The sequence below is a fragment of the Malaclemys terrapin genome, chromosome 5 (genome assembly GCF_027887155.1).
Source record: "Malaclemys terrapin pileata isolate rMalTer1 chromosome 5, rMalTer1.hap1, whole genome shotgun sequence".
NCBI lineage: Eukaryota > Metazoa > Chordata > Testudines > Emydidae > Malaclemys > Malaclemys terrapin.
Genome location: NC_071509.1, coordinates 110272049 through 110292667, shown reverse-complemented (window position 1 = coordinate 110292667; position 20619 = coordinate 110272049). Strand labels below are relative to the sequence as shown.

Below are 20619 nucleotides of genomic sequence, written 5' to 3'. Positions count from 1 at the left end.
AAACAGGAATACCAAGATCATTGTCCACTCTATAATTCAACAGATGGCTACATTTCTACTACAATACTAGCTAGAACTTATACTTAATACAATATTGGGTTACTTTTCCCTATTAGAATACATAAAGTAAATTCTATTAATTTTACCAGTGGCATTGCAAGCTTCGCAAACAAGCAACAATTTAAATATAAGTTAACTAACATCTTAATATTGTGTCTAAAACCTTCCTTATAATCCTATGCACCATGTATTATTTTATGAATCTCTGAGATGGGTTAGGAGGAAGAAAACTCTGCCTGGAACTAGTGCTCCACAGTCTACCATCACTACACTATCTGTAGTACTTAGTGACTTAGGCCTTGACTCAGCAATGCAATTAAGCACTTGTTTGTTTTGCTGAATCAGGGCCTTACTGACTAGCCAACCACCATTAGCCATGTCCATATAGTAGGGTTACCATACATTCTCTTTTTCCCGGACATGTCCAGCTTTTCAGCACTCAAACCCCCGTCTGGGGGGAATTGCCAAAAAGCCGAACATGTCCAGGAAAATGCCGGTCAGGCACTTCCCCTCCCGCGGCGGCTCTGCTCCTCCCCTGACTCTTCGGCTCTGTTTAAGAGCCGAGATCCCCGAGCGTTATGGGCTTCAGGCAGCCCCCTTGCCTCCGGACCCCAGCTGCCGGCCGGGCACTTCCCCTCCCGGGCTCTGGTGGCTCAGGGTCCGGAGACATGGGGGCTGCCCGAAGCCGGTAGCGCTGGGGCAGCTCGGCTCTTAAACAGAGCCGAAGAGTCAGGGGAGGAGCAGAGCCTCCGGCCGCGGCGGCTCTGCTCCTCCCCTGACTCTTCGGCTCTGTTTAAGAGCCGGGCTGCCCGAGCGCTACCGGCTTTGGGCAGCCCCCATGCCTCCGGACCCTGCGCCGCCGGAGCCCGGGAGGGGAAGTGCCCGGCTGGGGGCGCAGGGTCCGGAGGCAAGGGGGCTGCCTGAAGCCCAAGCGCTACCGGCTTCACGGTTTGCCGGGCAGCCTCCAGACCCTGCGCCCCCGGCTGGGCGCTTCCCCTCCCGGGCTCCAGCTGTGCTGGGGAAGCGCCAGCTGGGGGCGCAGGGTCTGGGGGCTGCCCGGCAAACCGTGAAGCCGGTAGCGCTCGGGCAGCCCGTTCCACGTGGCTGGGAGTGGGAGGGAGGAGGGGGCGGAGTTAGGGTGGGGAAGGGGTGGAGTTGGGACAGGGCTGGGGGTGGGGAAATGGGCGGGGCCAGGGCCCGTGGAGGGTCCTCTTTTTTTATTTGTTAGATATGGTAACCCTACCATATAGAATCTCTACAGAAGCATTTAACACGTATTACACATATGATGAAAAATTATTTTTTTGGCAAGACTATACCTTGTGAAAAGTAGTGAATATAATCTTGTTTTATAGTGGGAGATGGATCTCGAGGAGGTAGGGGTGGCTTGTCCAGGAAAAAGGAGTCTCTTCCACCCACTTCAGGATTGTCATCAGGTATGCTGGCATATAAATTGTCATTGTCGTCATCAAAGCTGTATGACTTTTCCTCTGAATTATTTTCTTCATCTTTCTTTTCTTCCACTTCCTTGACTTCTTTAGCTTCCTCTTCCTTTTCTTCCTTCTCCTCTTCCCTCTTGCCTGATTCCTCCCAGGCTTTCTGTCTGACTCCACTCTGGTCTCCTATACTCTGTCTGTCTGTTAATGCTAAAGAATGCATTGTTTATTTAAAATTTGCCAAGTGGAAGCATTTTGTGTTTCACAGATTTCCATAGAAGTACCAGCACTGCTAATAAAACTTTTATGAACTAATACAGTGGAAAGCTGTCAAATGTATAACTTCAGTGAATGGCTTTTAAAATATTTACCAAATGAACAGTGGAAGCTTTCATTATATCTTGCTACCTCAGTACACAACATATTCATGTATACAATAACAATAGGATTTTTCAGAGATATTGGTGGAGTGGAATCTACCCTTTCCCCACAATCTGTACTGCCTGATTTTCAAAGCAGCACAACCCACATGAGTTAGTAAAATATGCTACAACTTATGCATCTGTATCACTTATTTTTAATATACTGTAGCTTGGCTGCTTATCATTTTAACATTCTTTAAAATGAAATAAATATTTCCCCTGGGATATGTGGTTTGTAGTGAGCTTTATGGCTTTAGTGGCCTTTGGACCAAAAATAAGGATATAGTGGAGAAATACATAACAGTAAATTTTCAGCACTATGTACAGCATAAGGATTTAGCTAAAATAACAAGGGGAAACCATGTAACTTATTCCCTCCATCCCCTTTTAAAATTGTATCCATTTCTAGACTATCTAATAAACATTATGAAGACCCTCCATTATTTCCAATATTAGAAGCATTTAACTTACATATGTTTCTATTCTTCTGCCAACCCTCTCAATTTTAACCCACAATTTATATGTTAATATTTTAAGAAAGCTGTTTCACTTAGGGCGCATTTGAGATAGAATTTATTGGAAAACTTCTTTCTTTTCCATTCTTGGTATTTTCCAAAAAAATTCTAGACCATTCCCCCCCCAAAATACCTGACTACTTTGCACTGCCTCATGCATGACGGAAAGATAAGTGCTTCTAAATATAATAGACAAACCCATTCATCACTATTTTTTTCTCTTTGTAAAAAAGGCCAAATTATGGTCCCCCGAGTCAGTGGAATGGGGGTGGGTGGGGAAAACATCAGTAGTATGTGAGAGGTGTGAAAGGAAGCTTTACGTCTGTACAAGACAGAATGCCACCAGAGGTACCAAGGGAAGTAGAAGGAGAAGCAGCTTTTGTTGCACCTTATTAAAGGATCCTTAGTTGTGAAGGATCTGCTATGAAGATTTGTCCCTAGTGCTGAGTATGGTACTTCAGTTCATTTGCAAACTGGACCATCATTTTTATATCCACATCCAGGGTAGGGTAATGTAATGCCCTACCTAGGGCAGTAAGCACTAACAGTGCTAGCCAGACTTCTAGCCCTCAAAGTCAAATTATGGCTGCCCACTGTCTAGGTGTGTTGGACGAAGAGACTCATAATTTAGCCTGTAAGGCGCAGCAATCTAATACAGAAGGTGAGACAACTGGGAAGGTATCAAGTATCCAGTAAAATACAAACAGAATATGGGCTGGCCTTTCTTACACAGTTATCATGGATCTGTGGAATAAGTCATTGCTAAATGCAAAAAAACCTGCAGCTCTTCCCTTACTCTCTGAAGTTCCCTTGCAAATCTCAGCCAACATTACTGAAACATTAAGGGCCAGGTCCATGTTTGTACAGATGTGCGAAGAGGAAGCTGCAAAGAGCTTCCCAATTGTGCTTCCATGCAGGATCTAATGGCAACTCTAGGCACTGCCCTCCTCTAGCACAGGGGCTGCTCTGCGATAGAGCACAGGAGGGATGGAGAGAAATGGATCTGCCACTCTCCACATCAGTCCGTGGATCTGGGTGGCCGCCAAGGGGAAAGCATGTTGCACCCCTTGAAAGAGTGTGTAGCAAAAGGTACATTCCCCCATGGACCAGTGTTTAAAGGCATGCCTGAGCCGTTAGGTCACACAGCTAAGCACTAAAAAGTCAGGAAATCTGCAAGTTAAGGTTAAGCATTTAACTATAACTTTGTCCTCTTGTGTGTGTATACAGTCCCCTCCAGTCTCTAGATATCACCATTTCTCAGTTAATACCATACAGTATCAAGGACGTGGTACCTGAAACCTTTCAGACAATATGACTTACGAGAGGTAATGTGAGGGGCTGAGCTCAGCATGGCCACATAAATTCCATCTTCCTCCTCCTCCTCCTCCTCCTGATCACCGTCTTCTTTATTGGTTGTATTAATCTGGAAAGAAGATTAAGCAGAGCAAATCTTTTGGTGATATTATCCATAAGCACATCAGTGCAGTATGAAAGAGAAGGGCTATTGCCCTGGGGAGAAACAGCCAAATCATTTTCTTTTAGTTCTCTGTAAAATGTCCTCATTTCATATTTTGCAGAGGTTCATTTGCCCTCAGTACTAATGCCTACTGATAAATTCCTTAAAATCCTTCTAAGGAGAAAACAGAGAGAGATTCTAATTGTGAAGTATGCACGGTGGGTGGGTAGATGGAGGATGTGGACAGTAACAGATGAGAAGAGGGTCCGTGAGGCACTGTGGAGTACCCCAGAATGGTCAGGGTGCAACAATCTTTGGAGGGCTAATTGAAAATAGTAGACTACTGAGTGCATGCTGCGTGTGCACAGGAGACTAGAGGACAGGTCACACAACTGCAGGTATGTTAGCTGGGTCTGCCTTACTATCAAAGCAGAGCTAGGTGCTTACTCTATCATGCTTCTGAAAAAAACATTAAAGCTCTCGATTTTGCAGTGTCCAAATTAACCTCAGTTGGAGAAGTTTCAGGCCCAGTATTTGTACTAACAATGTCCATAGCCTTTTCACTGTATTTATATAAGCAGGAGGATATACTAACTTCTGCCAGTCTCTGACCAGACAAAGCAGAGTAGGATTACAGTCAGTTTTGGTTGTCCTCAACAAAATAAACTTGTATTCCTTCAAAGCCTGATTTTCAGTAAGATGTGTATGGAAATATATGCCTCCATTGCACATACAAAAATGTCTGATTAACATGCACACACCGCTGTTTAGGCATCTATCTAGCAGTCATTAGTGCACAAGGCCGGACTCTTTAGAGGCGTCTAGAGTCTCGCATCTTAAGGAGCATCAGAGTAGCTTGAACAGAGTCCTCAATAGTCATTGATTAGAGACTTGAATCCTGAAAAGGAATATTAATCCCCTGCATTTGATTTCTGCCTACACACCAAAGTCCCTACCAACTTGAAAGCAGGAATTTAAAAGTGTGCTCCATAAATCCTGCAGTTTGCAAGGAATCACTGCGAGCAGATATGCAATCAGCAGAGAGTCTTTGACTGAAGAGCTGAGCTTCTGCTCCTGGGTCACTCTGCTTAACTTCCCTAGGCTTATGGGGGTTTCAGAATGAAGCCATATGCAATCAGCAGAGAGTCTTTGACTGAAGAGCTGAGCTTCTGCTCCTGGGTCACTCTGCTTAACTTCCCTAGGCTTATGGGGGTTTCAGAATGAAGCCATGGGGTGAACTTCACCCAGTGAGCAGATCAAGAGGCACCAATCTGGGCCATCATTTATCACCTCTGACAGATCTTTGTAAAGTATAGGGGAAAAGGGAAAACAAATATAAGAAATTGTGGGTTTCTCTGGGGGAACCAAGAAATCATCTTTTCCCGCTGCAGCTGTGTATGGCAATTTCAAGAATGTCAGATCCAGTGCCACGGGCTCCCTACCCACTCCAAACAGTAAACACAATTTAAGGAATATGTCCAGGTCACCTGTCCCCATGAACCAAGCACTGGCCCTATATTCTATGTCTATCTAATGTATTTAACAGTTGGAGAGTCTTATGCTCTGGCAGAACTTCCCCATTGTTCAATTGGTTCCCCCTAGTTTGGGGATATAGGACACTACCGCAATGATGTCTGAAAAAACATGTATATGGGAGCCCGGAAATGAGACTTTTCCAGAACACAAAGTAGCTATAATCTGTGTTAATACGCACAATTTGTGCTAATAGTAGCAATAAGCTGCAAAGAGGGGCCTCTGACAAGTTCCATGGCCCAGTGACCCTGCGATGAGAAACATGAAGCCACGACTTTGAGACATGACTCCTGAGGATCTGTGCAATGTGGGCCTAGAAAGTGGTAGAGTGCTAAAAACACTGAGTTCCCCTTCCGTGATGTCGGAGACCTGCAAAAGGGAAACACTTCCCAGTTGTTTACCCTTAGCCTTGCAACCAGTAAGCACCTATGGATATATATTTAGTAGAGAATGCCCAGAGGGAAGGCAGGGAGTGGAGCTGTTGGAGTAGCTTTTCTAATTGCCTCTGGGAGATGGAGGGAGCAACCATTAACTCCTGGTACTTATTCGTTATGGATCAATTTTTGATGAAGGAAATCCCACGAATCACAGAAAGCCTAAATGGGAGATGTGATTAATGTAGACTTTTCTATATTTTCAAGAAACCCAAATTCTCTTCAAAGAGGACTGTGGCCATTATAGAAGTTTTAGGAGCTCTTTTGACTGATGCAATTAAATTATTATCTAAGTAAATACATATTTTCACTTCTCTGGATTTTAGGGGGTGAGTAGCTGATCTGGCTCCTTGACATAGTGCTGCTTTTCAGGAAAAGTTTACAAGTTTCCTGTAGTTGGGAGATATGGGAAAGCTAAGTAAAACTTTTCTCAATTTGCTCAGATCTGTTTTTCCTAGAAAATTTCCTTTGTAAACCTTGGGTGAAGTCATAGTTCCATTACAGTCAATGGCAAAACTCCCTTTGTCTTCAATGGGGCCAGGATTTCACTCCATGATTTTAAAGTTTTTGAGGCTGTCCTGATGAAATGGCTTGGCATTTCTAAAGAGGTTTAAGGGTTTTAAGTTCAAAACTGGACATAATCCTCCAGTCACTTGGGGAATACAAATATGAGACATATTCAGCCCATCTGAGGGTACATCTACACTACAGGGGGGAGTCGATTTAAGATACGCAAATTCAGCTACGTGAATAGCGTAGCTGAATTCGACGTATCGCAGCCGACTTACCCCGCTGTGAGGACGGCGGCAAAATCGACTTCTGCGGCTTTCTGTCGGCGGCGCTTACTCCCACCTCCGCTGGTGGAGTAAGAGCGCCGATTCAGGGATCGATTGTCGCGTCCCGACGGGACGCGATAAATCGATCCCCGAGAGGTCGATTTCTACCCGCCGATTCAGGCGGGTAGTGTAGACCTAGCCTGAGAGTTTCTGCTTGGCGTTAATTCTAAAGCAGAAAGCTCTATGCTCTCTCTTATCTCCTTTTATGTCAGAGAGGTATAACTCTGTAGACTTATTAGTGAAGGAGGGAACCCTTTACCTTGGAACAGTTGAAATACAATTTTAGCCCTTCTCGCACACACTGTAGGACTTTTTGTGGGTGTTTACCCTTTCCCCCATTTCAACCCCAAATTTTGGTTTGTTGGCAATGAGTTTGGCAATTAGAGGGAAAGAACTTCTTCTAGTGTCAATAGAGGGGCTGCCTCAAGAGGGCTGTTAAGATTTGAAACACTTAGCTTGTAAATTAATAGGCAAGGTCTGCTTACCTGAGTCTGCACCCTATGGTAGTTGGGTAGTCTTAGCTCAAGATACAGCAGGCAGGTTAGAAATGAAAGGCCTCTAAGACACTGGATACTCCCATGTTATTTCCTTCTTTTCTAAACCCTTGGCTTGCAGGGTTGGTTAGCCCAGCCATGGATTTGGAAATATTGCCTTTTCTTTTTTACCTCGTCAGTCCAACTTTCCCTAGGTCTGAATTGCTCAGGTTAGAGAACTTATCAACCTCCATGTGACCTCTGCCACCTGTCATTTCTGGTACCACTAATCTAGCAGTGGGCCTACTCTGCCTCAGGACTGAGCCCTGTGGGCACATTTGGCAAAGAAGAGAAGTCTCCCCATCTGCTGGGTTTCAGAGGGCAAATCTGGGCCAATAATGTTACTGAAATAATATTAGAGGTGGTCTAAAACAAATAAAAGGTAGATATTATGCCTTGTTCTTCTCTAACGTATCCCAGTGTAACTCAGTGGCATTCTCTCCTGTTTTATACTGGAGAGAAGAATGAAGTCCATTTGGAGTCTCAGAAGTAGGAAACATAGTTCTATTCTCACCATTGCCCGCTTAATGAAGAATCAGGCCTATTTCCTCACAGTTTGATTTTGCTTTCACTTCTGCTAAGGTTAAATGCCACTTTTTAACATTATATGCTGGGGTATGGCTTTCTTTTAGTTATCCACTCTAACTGGCTAACTAAGCTTTATGTAGTGGTAGTCACACAAAAAAAATAATTACAAATCACACCGAAAATTGAAATGTCAAAGTTATTTCTATTTTGTAGGGTTTGAAATTGACATGTTATTCATTTTTTCTAAATTCTTAATTTTTGCAGCAAAATTGTTAGCAAGACCATTTTCAAATAATTTACAACCATTTTGAAGAGTTACAATAATGTCTTCAATAAAGATTTCAATTTAAAACATAGTAACATTAATGAAAAATAGAATTTAAAAAAAATCAATTTTTTTGCAAACTTTTTCATTTTCAAGAAAAGGCCATTTTCCCATTAAAAAAAAAAACACTTGGGTCAAAAATTTCTGACCACCTCAATCTGACTAGATCTTGCACAGATGTGGCGTGTTCCACATACATGCACAGGCAAACAGTGATGAACTGAACAAAAGAAGCACAAGGGAATCCGATCCTGCATTAATGAAAGCACTGCTAGCTGCCACCACATTACACCTGCCTTGAAGTCAGTGAGGGCAGCCCATAACAAAGCACTTAATTTACATGCTGATGATCATGCCTAAGGCCACTTCACCTCACAAAAAACTCATTTTTTTTTTAACCCTGTATAGCAGGGGTGGCCAACCTGAGCCTGAGAGGGAGCCAGAATTTACCAATGTACATTGCCAAAGAGCCACAGTAATATGTCAGCAGCCCCCCATCAGCTCATCACCCTGCTCCCAGCGCTTCCGCCCCACCAATCAGGGCCTCCCCTGCACTTCCTCCCCATCAGCTGTTTCGTGGCGTGCAGGAAGCTCTGGAGGGGAGGGGAAGGAACGAGGGCACAGCAGGCTCAGGGGTGGGGGGTGGAGTGGGGGCAGGGCCTGTGGCAGAACCAGGGGTTGAGCAGTGAGCACCCCCAGGGCCGGCACCAGGCAACCAAGCACATGCTTGGGGCGGCACCTGGTAAGGGGCGGTAAGGGGCGGCGGGGGGAGCACGGCACGGCATTCCGCGCGGGGGGGGGGGGCGGGCGCTCCGGCGGCACGGTGCTTGGCGGGGGGGGGTTCCGGCGGCGCTCGGCAGGGGGCGGGGACGGGCTCCGGCGGCGTAGCGCTCGGCGGGGGGGGCGGCGCGGGGCGCGGCACGGCACTCGGCGTGGGGGGGGGTTCGGGGGGTGGCGCTTTTTTTTGCTGCTTGGGGCAGCAAAAAAGTTAGAGCCGGCCCTGAGCACCTCCCGGCACATTGGAAAGTTGGAGCCTGTAGCTCCAGCCCCAGAGTCGGTGCCTATACAAGGAGCCGCATATTAACTTCTGAAGAGCCGCATGTGGCTCCAGAGCCATAGATTGGCCACCCCTGCTGTATAGAAACCAGGGAGAGGCACTGGAGGGCAACAAGTCTGTACTCCATTTTGTGCATTGCACAAGGACTTGGAAGAATCAAACCCTTCAAGTTTAAGTTAGGCCTTGGACAATGCATGGGGTTTGGTTGAACACACAGGGTTAATTCAATTGTTTCTTATCTGTTGGGCTCGGTACTACCCATTATCCTGTTCCTGACTAATCATTATAAAAATGGCATTTACAAACAAGATTGAAAATTCAATTATATTTCAGTCTCTCCATAGAGTAATTAAACTTCTGATGATAGCTTCCAGAATCCCACATGCTTCTGGTTCAGTTTATTGTACTGGATCAAACTGGCATTGCTTAAAAAAATGTAACATTCAATGGATTTCAAACCTCACCTATTCTTTCTACATATAATTATGGAATTCTTCATGCTACATAATAGCCCCTAAATTTCCCTGAATTGTGACAATTATGAAAATACATCATGGAACAAATCCTGAAGTCATCATTAGATCTAGGCAAAATATTTTGTTAGAAACTTTTTTTGCTGAAAAATGCAGGGTTGGGTCGACTGAAGCATTTCTCATTCTCATGTTGACTTCAGTGAATTGTTTCAGTCAAAATGAAGAAAAAAAAAAGGAAATATTGAAATGAGTACTGTTCAAGAATTTTGTACAAGTGGAATGGGATACTGGGAATACAAGAGTCACGCCTACCGCTTCCTCCTCCTCAGTTTTGTGCATCTAGCCTTTCATTTCCTTTGCTTTTATAAAGGTTAAATATGACTGAAAATAGAAGTCAGTCTGGGGTCAAACAAAATACCTTGCTTGATCTGAAACACATCTTTTCCAACTTTTTTAATTAATCAAAAATTCAGAAAAATGTTGTTTTTGGTTTGACCTGAACTCCAATTTTTTTCCATAACAGACAGCAAACCAAAATATTGGTTATTTGCCCAGCTCTAGTTGTCTAGGGTTACCATATTTTGTGCCTCCTAATGGAGGACACTCCCGGGGGCCCCGGCCCCGCCCCCGCCCCAACTCCGCCCCCTCCCAAAGTCTCCGCCCCCTCCCCTGCTTGAAGCCTGAAGCAGGTAAGGGGCAGTGGGGGGGGGGGAGGAGGCGCGGCCCAGGCTGGCCCCCGGCGGCTCCAGCCTGGGTCGGCTCGGGCCCTGGCCGACCACCCCCAGCGCACCCCCCGGCTCCCAGCCCCGCGGGCCCGGCTCCCGGCTCCCCGACCCCGGCCCGGCTCCCAGCTCCCCGGGCCCGGTTCCCCGACCCCGGCTCCCGGCCCCGCGGGCCCGGCTCCCGGCTCCCCGACCCGGCTCCCGGCCCCGCGGGCCTGGCTCCCGGCTCCCCGACCCCGGCCCCCGGCTCCCAGCCCCGCGGGCCCCCGGCTCCCAGCCCCGCGGGCCCCCGGCCCCGCGGGCCCGGCCAGGCTCCCGGCCCCCGGCTCCCCGGCCCCGCGGGCCCGGCTCCCGGCTCCCCAGCCCCGCGGGCCCGGCTCCCGGCCCCCGGCTCCCCGGCCCCGCGGGCCCGGCCCCCGGCCCCGCGGGCCCAGACCGGCCCGGCACTGCGACCCCGGCCCGGCTCCCGGCCGGGCACCATGCCCCCGGCCCCGCACAAAGAGGCCCCGGCCGAGCCTCCCGATTTTCCCGGACATGCCCGGCTTTGGGGGATTTCCCCCCGGACGGGGATTTGAGCCCCCAAAAGCCGGACATGTCCGGGAAAATCCGGACGTATGGTAACCCTATAGTTGTCATTCAGTTTTTCCACAATTCTTATGTAAAATTCTCATTGACTTGTTCAGTGAGTAAGGAGTGAATAAAAACTGAGTTGTAACCTAAGAAATTGACTCCATAATATGACATTAAGCTAACTTTAGCAATATATTGGAAGATTTAAGATATGCTACATATGGAATAATATGGAGCCATTTAGTCATGCTGCGGGCTTTCAAAAATCACATGGTCAGTACAGAATTAATAAAAATTATGGAATGTTAGCTAGTAATAAACCTCACAAAAGGTAATTCATCTTGTTTTTCTGTGGGCATGAGGAGCTGATGTTGGAAGAGGTCATAATGTCAGTCTGCTCGTAATAAGATTATATTTTGTAGTCAGTGCACACTGCTTGGGTGCCAAATACGATCTTGTTTTAATTACAAAGGTGGATTCTAGAAATGGTTGTGAATGAAAACTGTGCATGTGACCCACCTCCACACACAATTTTGTGGTGTTGAAATCCAGAGCTGAATTTGGGTACAAACTGTGCAAATGACCCCCTATCTTTACAGTGGGTCAAACCAAAACTCCAGATGCACACCTTGGAACTCAAACCTTGAAGTGGATCTGAACTTCACATCTTGACCATATGCCTTAACAACAAAACATATTTAAGTGAAATCAGGCATTGGTTTATGATCAGACATTCAAGGGGAGAGTCAGCTTTCACATCAACATAAACCAACAGTAACTCCAGTAAAGTCAATGGACGTATCCTATTGTAAAACTGATATAAGTAGGAGCAAAATCAGAGATGCAATCTTTGTGAATATGCTGATAGTCAGGATATCCTTATGGGCCTTTCTGCAACTGCACATATTTTATAATGAGACTGACTTTCTTCTCTTATACAGAGGTATATATGTGATGTAATTCCATGGAAGTCAATGGGCTGGATCCTCAGCAGGTGTAAACTGACTTAGTGCCACCACAGTCAATGGAGCTATGCTGATTTACACCAGTTGAGAATCTGGCCTGTTAGTTACACTGCTGTAAATGTGATATAAATGAGAGGAGAATCAAGCTACAAGAAGTTCAGGTAATTGGGAAGAGCATGAACCACACAGAAGATACTTGCTCATAAGTATAAAAGACTAGAATATGGGATGAGCAAGCAGATTTTGAAATAAAGGACTGTACAGAATAATGATGGATCAGCTACATTAAAGTTTGGATGTTCTTTGGGAAATTGACGAGTTGGTACCTTTTAGTCTGAAAATTTGTTATTTTAGTATTTTTGGCACATGCAAAAACCAGACAGCGTGTAACAATTTAGTTCTATTCAGTATTTTACTGCAATATGGTACTATAGGCTTCTCATGAATATACATTCTCTGTAATAATCTGATGGTATGACAAGTATCTTCTTCTACTGACTAGCCTAACATTTATCATTCTTGTTTATATTCATGTCTTGCATAGTATACATTTCAAAAGTTAATAGAAAAAGAAGATTGTAAAGTTTGGGGGGGAAGTGCATGCAAACTGCCCATAAACAAATATTGCACTCTGTTCTTTTCAGTAATTCGTACACATGGTTCTGCTTAAAGTGCAATTAAATATAAAACCTTGAATGGAAAGCCTGTTTCCAAGAAGCCAAATTGGAGTTGGCTCAAAGGTGGACAGGCTTTTGTTCTACATCACTGGTAGGCCATGTTTTCCTTGTCCCCAAGCCAGAGATGCTTTGAATATGTATCCAACAGTATCAAATGAAAGAAGCCAAGCGTGGTAATGAAGCACTAGGATTGTCACTGTGTCACAGATATTGGACATTTCATTTGTTTAATGGCAAAGAAGCAGCTGGCTTCTGTAATCTCATTCAAACTGTAAACAGAGGACCCTGTATGCAAAACCAGCAATTTCCCACTAAGATTACCCAACATTACTATTAGAAAATAAGCATTATCTGGTAGAACAGACAGGCACTTCTTGTTCATATTGTCTCTGAATTACTTTTCTCACAAAATTATGGGGTCAAATTCTGCTTTCACTTACACCCATGCCACTCTAGCTGGTCCATGTAAATAGGCTGAGATTAAAAGAAATCTTTTCCATACAAATAGAGACTTTGATTAAGCAGTAGAGATGAAAATCCAGTTAAACCCACAGCTTTCCATTTGAAATAAGTAACAGTCTCGCAGGCTGAATTGAGAACTGACATTTTTCCCCTTCTGTGTTTACAATTACAGTGTTAGGGGGCTTATTCCTTCACCCTCTCACTTCCCTGGTCCTTCTCGCATGAACAGAGAGCAACAATACCCGAAGTCCGAAGGTGCAAACAATTCAATGTTTATTGGGGTGAACTTTCAGCAAGCATGATTCCAGTTTCCTTCCTTAGTGTCCCTCTTCCCAGCTCTGACACCACAGAACTTTGCCTGTGTCCCTGTTCCTGTTTCCATTCCCTGTTCCCATCCCTCCCCTTAGCAAAACATGATCCCAATTCCCCCACCCCCAGTCCCTGTTCCCATTCCCCCCCTTACTTCCTGATTGACTGCAGACTATATAGTAAAACTTGAGTTCTGCTTAGATATACCTTAACCAATTATTTTACTGAAATTTAACTAACCAATCCTAACATACTGTAACATGGTTATTTAACTAATTATATCCCACCACCTTAATTGGTTTACACCCAACAAAATTAATTATACAGCAGACAGAAACAATCACAGAACCAGACAGAGATTATACAGACAAACAATAGGGAAGTGGAAACTACAGTGATAGAACGATACAGAAATGAGGATTTCACATCCCAGCTATTGATAAGTGAGTTCTTGCCAGACAGGACGCTATCAAACTAAGTTTCCTTTTACATCTTCTAGGCTCTTCCCTTTCTCTGGAGGTGATAGGAATATCAGGACAGGATTGTATTCCTAACAGCCCAATAGCACCTTATTTCAATGTGACTTGTTTGGAATGTGAGGATGTGATCATACACTTCCCAGTTTATGGCTGCCTCTGCTGCTTAGCCGAAGGCCTTAGCCTAAGAACCAGGCCTCAGACTGTCACAGTAAGAGAAGGGCCTTACACAGACAGACAGTGATTTTGATTCTTCTTTTATATCTCTATAACTAGCTAAGTGACAAGAATACATCTAAATTCTTAAAGACAGGCCTGAATATCTATATCCTAACTCACAGTATAGTCCTGGATGCAACAAACACACTGCACCTAAACTGAAAAGAGAAGATAAGCTTGAAGCTACCATCATCCTTGGATCATCATGTCAACACAGAACAATATGGATAAGGTTAAGGAGCAGCATGGAAGAACCTCAGGTGTGAAAGGCAACCTATAAATTATTTTAAACACATCTTTCCGATTCAGATCAGGGATGACTTATTTGACTAGTATTCCAGTAACTGACTCCTTTCCCCTCCAAAGTCACTTCTCATTTCCATGGGATGAAAACAACCAAAATAAAAAAAAGAGACAGTATGCAACATAAGCACATACAGTGGGCATGCTTAAAATATTCATTCCAGGCTAGATATATTACAACCCCCCCAATATTCCATGTACTTAAATAGAGAATACAGCTAAAACTGGTCTCTCTCTAGAACTAGAATTAATCTTGTACACCCTCAGTCTCACTTTGAATGTTGGGCATACCTTTTTTTTATTTTTTGTTTACTTGGGCTGCTCCATTTGTTTTGTGTAAGAGTATGGACATTTCCAGTAAACAGATCTCATTGGAAACAAATCTGAAACTCTGCAATAATCCACAGAATCAAATTCTTTGTGCTGTTTCACTGTTATTTCTCTGAGGTTCCATAGAACAGCATATTGACATAAATGCCAATAAGGGCAGTTTGAAACGATTGTGCTGTGAATGGACTTTCTGTTTTTCACTGACTCCTTCAGGAGTTTGACTCAAATTAGTTTGGTTTTAATTCTGAACACACAGATTCCCAAGTTTTACACCCCCGCATCTCTATAGATTTATCTCTGCTACCGAAAGTAATGGAAGGCACAAACAATGCTCTAGTTGTAATCAACTTTTCACAGCAAACCATTTTTCTGGGCTGTTCTTCTGTTTTAGGATATTACAATGTGTTCCTTGTAAGAATGGAACACAGTAGAGTTCACTTAAATCCTTATCTCAATTTATGCAGTTATAGTGTGCCTGTCACCATACTATCTAGACACAAATACAAACTTTAGCGCAAAAGCAAGAAAACTTTTCAGTAGGCTTTCCTCAAAACTTGTGTTTACCAAGGGGGACTTTATAAGCTTTTTCAGGATCCTGGGAGGATACCAAAATAGTACGTACATGACGATAAATCTATGATCAGTGTTATAAATGAGATACTACTAGGTTAGGAGACAACAGAGTCATACGCCTCACCATACTAACCTTTTGTACTCCTTTGAGCACCTTCAGCACTACCACTGCTTATGCCACTTCCATGTTTGTCCTTGGGGATTCAACAATAGGTGTGCCAGGCATCATTGTTTTGGTGTGAGAACCAGGAGGCTGCAGGTCTGGTAGCCTTGGCTGATATGCAAAGAGGGCCAAATGCTGTTCTAACACCAGGACCATCAAGGAAATGTCTCTAGATTTCCACCAGTGTGAGTGAGAACAGAATTTTGCTTCAATGTGCTTTTCTAAGAAGGGTTATTCTTTTGCCAACAGAACAACAGTACTAAAGTTTGCATAGCTGGCAGATGAGGTCCCAAGCTATGCTTAGCAGACATTTTCTTTACCTCTTTAACTGGTAGCTATTTAACTGAGGCAATACCATTTCCATGACAAATCAGTAAATAAAACTGATAGAACTGATTAAGTGCACAGCAAAGTGTACTGTAGTAGCTGTGGAAAAAGTTGTCAGTAGCAAAAAACCAAACCAAAACAATACAATAAGCCTTGCTGTTACTGAAAGAATCCTGTTTGTAGCCAAAGAAATATGGCAGCTGAATTAGGACACAGATGTTCTTTCTTATCCAGGGAATCCTTTATTTTTCTAGGGAGAGACGGTATTTTAAATATGCTCTTTTGTAACAATTTTTCAATAAATGGTTGAGGTATGGGATTTGTGTATGTTGTGTTTTTTGCAACTCCTTCCCTATGCCAAACCTGTAGAAGAAAGCATAAATCTCATCCATTTGGGGTTGTGGTTTTGGGATGTAGAGATTATATACTTAAACTGAGGTCTCTAGGTCACATCATGGCCTTCTGCATCAGTAGTGTAGAGTGTACCTTCAGTAAAGGTTTGTGTATGTTTTTGATTGTTGTGAAAGTTGTTTCAGAGTTTCTGACTCACTCTTCCAGCCTTGGGGTAAATGTTTATCCAGATCTGTGGATATCTTTTGCATAAAACCTAACTAAACTCAGCCACGTTACACTGAGTGTCATTCACTCTCACTGTCCCTCTGTGTCAATGACTTCAAAGGTATGTTTCAGAGTGTTCTAATAGATTATTATTTCATTTCTTTCATTCACTTTCTGTCTCATACTGGAATTTAGAACTCGCTGGAGTTTACCATGTGAATGGCATAAATTCTCAAACAACTCTACTCAAATAAGATAGATGTAATACCTTTCTTTTTATGTCTGCCTAACAAGGATTATGGTCTTTCACATCTTCCTCTAGCCTATAAACCAAACCATGCTGACTGATGTTTTGCCAAAACCTAAACCCAAGTTTTCTGAGCCCATTGTATTACTGTTACATTTTTCCACCTCACTGTCCATTTAATTTTCCAACACTTAAATATACTGAAGAACTCTGATCCCTGAACTACTTTGAGGAGTTGACATTCATTATGGACTCTTTGTTTCCTATTGCATAGCCAGATTTTAATACATAACAGTATTTCATCCCATACTCTGTTAGTTGTCTATTTTTCTTTCTTCAGAAACAATAGGTGTTTTAGGGATATACATACTGGGACAAATTGAAGCTTCATTTTAAAAGGAATTGTGCTTGCTCACTTGAGGACTGAATTTGGACAACTATATTTTAGAGAGATGCATTATTTTCTGCATATTATCTTTAGCTCAAACCATCTCACATTTTAGTTTCTCTGGAAGCCTTAGGTGAACCCCATGTGGCCTACGTGATTTACTGAACTTAGCTGTGTTATAAACACATCCTAAAGGGAGGGAACGTGCATTGCTTCATAGCAGAAATTCTTGACATATGCCAACCCATTTCTTGTTAGTAACATAACTGCACTCCTCACCAGTGAGTTCATTATTCCACTTACATTACATTCCCAGTTGCAATGGAGCTGAGGACACCATAGCAAGTCTTCTGGGATGTTACTCTTGATCGCTAATTAGAAACAGGTAGTTATTCAGCAATGTAAATTTGCCCTAATTCCCTGAAGCTGACCACATAGGAGAAAAGAGATGCTGTGGCAGCCAGTGTTAGCTAGAAGTGGGTTACTAACCCGTCAAGGATTTATGACATGCATTGGTACCGACTCAGTACATGAAGCATTAAGCAGCTCATTTGAGAGTGCAAGATTTATCTTTGTAGACAGTAAATGGCTCCACTGTTTGGAATAGTCTAATCTCTAAAGACAGCTGCATCCTCTTAAATCCATTCATATTTTAGTGGAGAATGTTATATTTGTTTGGGCTTTTTGTTTTTTGTTTTACATTTACCTGGGATTCCAAATAAGAAAGGAAGTGATTGAAATATGGCCATTTGAGTCAGAACAACTTTTTAGCATCATCTTTGCCTCCAGGGAGACACTGCCCCATCTGGCATCACTCTGCTGACTCTAAACTCACTAAGACCTTCATGGATTTAACTGCAGTAGCATCTACCTAATGCATCATTGTTTCTTAGTTGTAGCTCTGTTGGAATTCTCATTGTATTGCACTACTTATTGTAACTTGGAACAGAGCCTAATGATTTAAGACTCTTATTATAATTTGTATTACAATTTGCTAATTTTAATGGTGGATCCTTGCAACAGAACTGAGACAGATTCATATAAAACATCTATTAAAAACTATATAAATGGATGAATTGTGGTGGTGTCACAAGCCCTGTTTAAGGGGCAGCGGGCAACTGCATTGATCCAGAAGCAGACCAGAGATCAAATTGTGACTCAGATTCATAATCTATTCCCTAGTTCCCCTGCTCCAAGGGGGAGAAGTGATCTGTGCAGCCCTATACCTGGCATAGATTGCTCCCCTCTTTGGGTCAGCTCAGCTGTGCTGGACAGTGCATTTAAGAGCAAGGGGTGTAGCCAAAGCCCCATCCACTCCCCAGTGTAGGGTGTAACAGCCCGGGAAAGGCTGTTCTTTCTCTGATGCTGCTACCTGTGATAAGTGTAGTCTGCACAGTGAAGAAAAGGGGCTCATTACACTCACTTATCCCTTGCACAGGCACACTGGATAAGAGACAGTCTCACTTTAAGAGTACATTAAGGTTGCATGTTTAAACACAAAAAAATTAGAAAATCACAAAGTTAAATTTCTATGCATAACCTTAATTCTGCCTTCGCGTGTATCTGAATTATGACATAGACTTTAATTATATGATCACACACTGTTTTTAGATTGTACAATTTAATGTAATACATTGTTGTACAGTCTATGGGGCACATATGTTGTGTTGATCTTGTATTTGTTTTCATTCTTTTTTCTTTTTCTCCTTGTCACAGGGATTCAACATAGGAATTTAGGACTGGAAGGGATCTCCTGGGTCACGAGTCCAGTCCACTAATACTGCAGGCAACTCCATCATATAAGCCCATTTATAAATGAATCAAGCTGCCATCTTAAAACTAATTAGGTTGTTTGCCCCTACTACTCATACTGAAAAGTTGTACCTGATGCTTGCTCCATGACTGTTAGAAATCTTCGACTTTCCAGTCTAAATTTATTCATGGCCAGAATATACCCATTTTTTCTTGTGCGAACATTATCCTTTAGTTTAAATAGCTCTTCTACCTTTATGATGTTTATCCTCTGATGTATTTATAGAGAGCAATCATAGCCACATTCAGCCTTTGTTTTTTTAGACTAAACAAGTCAATCTCCTTTAGTCTCCTCTCATTCCCCTGATCATCTTGAATATATTTATTGACTCAGACTTTTATATGGCAATTTCTCTAATCTCTCTGCCATATATTTTAATAACGTAGCCAGCAGCCATGCAATATGCAACTTATTTTTAATCAACAGTAAAACCTACCTTAGGTGCAAAACTCAGGGGATGGGGCAGTTAACTACAAAGCTAACTTGTCTGCAGTTGTGAGCAGCCAAGAACAGATTAGAATGGAAATTATTTTGTAACATCAGCTAAAATGGCTGGTGCTGATCCTGCTATATGGTATGATCCCTGAGATTAGCCTTGAAAGAGCAACAGAATCCTGGTCAAGACAAAGACATAAAAAGGTGAGCATGAATACCATTAGCATTTAACTTGTCACAGGGGAATTTCAGTTACCTGCAGAATATTACAATAAATTGGAGTTCCTTCAGATTGGGGATAACAAAAGGAATTAAATTAGTAGCTATAAAAACAGTGTCTAATTTTTATGAAAGCTCAAACATGATTGGGAAAGATTCTCTAATCCATCTGCGGAGGGTAGAATTTCATCTATTCACTCCACAGAAAGGATATGAACTGGTGTCAAAATAAACTGTGCTGGCTTGATTCCAATGAATAAAAAATGTCTCTACATAGATGTCATTCTTATAAAAAGGTCAACTTCTTCAAAAACAAAGATAGTAAAATAATTTGGATTTCCCTTTCCACCCCCTCTCTCAAGAATTATAGCAAAGGCAGGAATGGTCATCCGTAGAGAGGAAGGAAGTCTTTTCCATGTAGTTCAAAAAGAAAACAAAAAGTCTTCTAAAATAATACCACTGCTTGATAAATTCATGGTCTTAGTCTATGTGACTTCCTAATGGGGACTTTGGCAGTCCCTTCTCAATCTACATTAGGAAATAGTTGACAGCATAAAATTACCTCTCATAATTTAGCACAATAGGAAGGAAGTCTGTAGAAAAGCTAGACTGCAAACAAAATCCACTTCCTCATGTGGCCTAGGTGCCAGGTTAAGACAGACTATAGAAAGCACATGCTAAAGCTTCCTCCATTGATTCTTTGGGTAAATGCTGCACTTTGCATTCCAAGACCTACACATGGATGACCCTGCTGTCAGTAACAGAAAAGTATCTCTAAAAAGATTCCACACAAGGTCCTGTTTCATTACTGAGCCAGTTACTGGTTTTGATCTTATCAGGCTAATTTGGAAACTCTTTTTGTTTTCCATATCCTGCACTAAAACATTGTCATCATATACTTCCAAGGGCTTTCTGTGATCTAATGTACAGTTTTGTTCAAATTTTAATTTTAATTGTATCTGGATGACACAAACACTTTTTACTTGGTAAGAGCCTAATTCTGCAAATGTGCTTTTGTAAGCAGTCCCCACTATCTGGAGTTAATGACATTATGTGCATGAGTAAGAATGAAATGCTTTTATTGGACAAGACTGTAGGTCAGTGGTCACCAACCCGTAGATCTCTGGAGACTCTCCCAGTCGATTGCGATCTCCGGCCACTAAAAGTCCAGTGGTGCAGTGGGGCTGCTGTTAAGGCAGGCTCCCTGCGTACCCCAGGCCGGAAGTGGCCAGCATGCCTCTGCGGCCCGGGGGAG

General features: G+C 43.0%; 1 protein-coding gene across 2 annotated transcripts in view; it reads right to left on the bottom strand.

Annotated features, from left to right (window-relative positions):
* BANK1 (B cell scaffold protein with ankyrin repeats 1) overlaps positions 1-20619 on the bottom strand; it is a 305120-nt gene that overhangs the window by 62252 nt on the left and 222249 nt on the right. For both annotated transcript variants that reach the window (XM_054030861.1, XM_054030860.1), the window contains exons 9-10: positions 3754-3856; positions 1380-1706 (exon numbers count right to left, since the gene is read on the bottom strand). In XM_054030861.1, coding sequence (XP_053886836.1) covers positions 1380-1706; positions 3754-3856 — 430 coding nt within the window. The remainder of the gene's footprint in view (positions 1-1379; positions 1707-3753; positions 3857-20619) is intronic.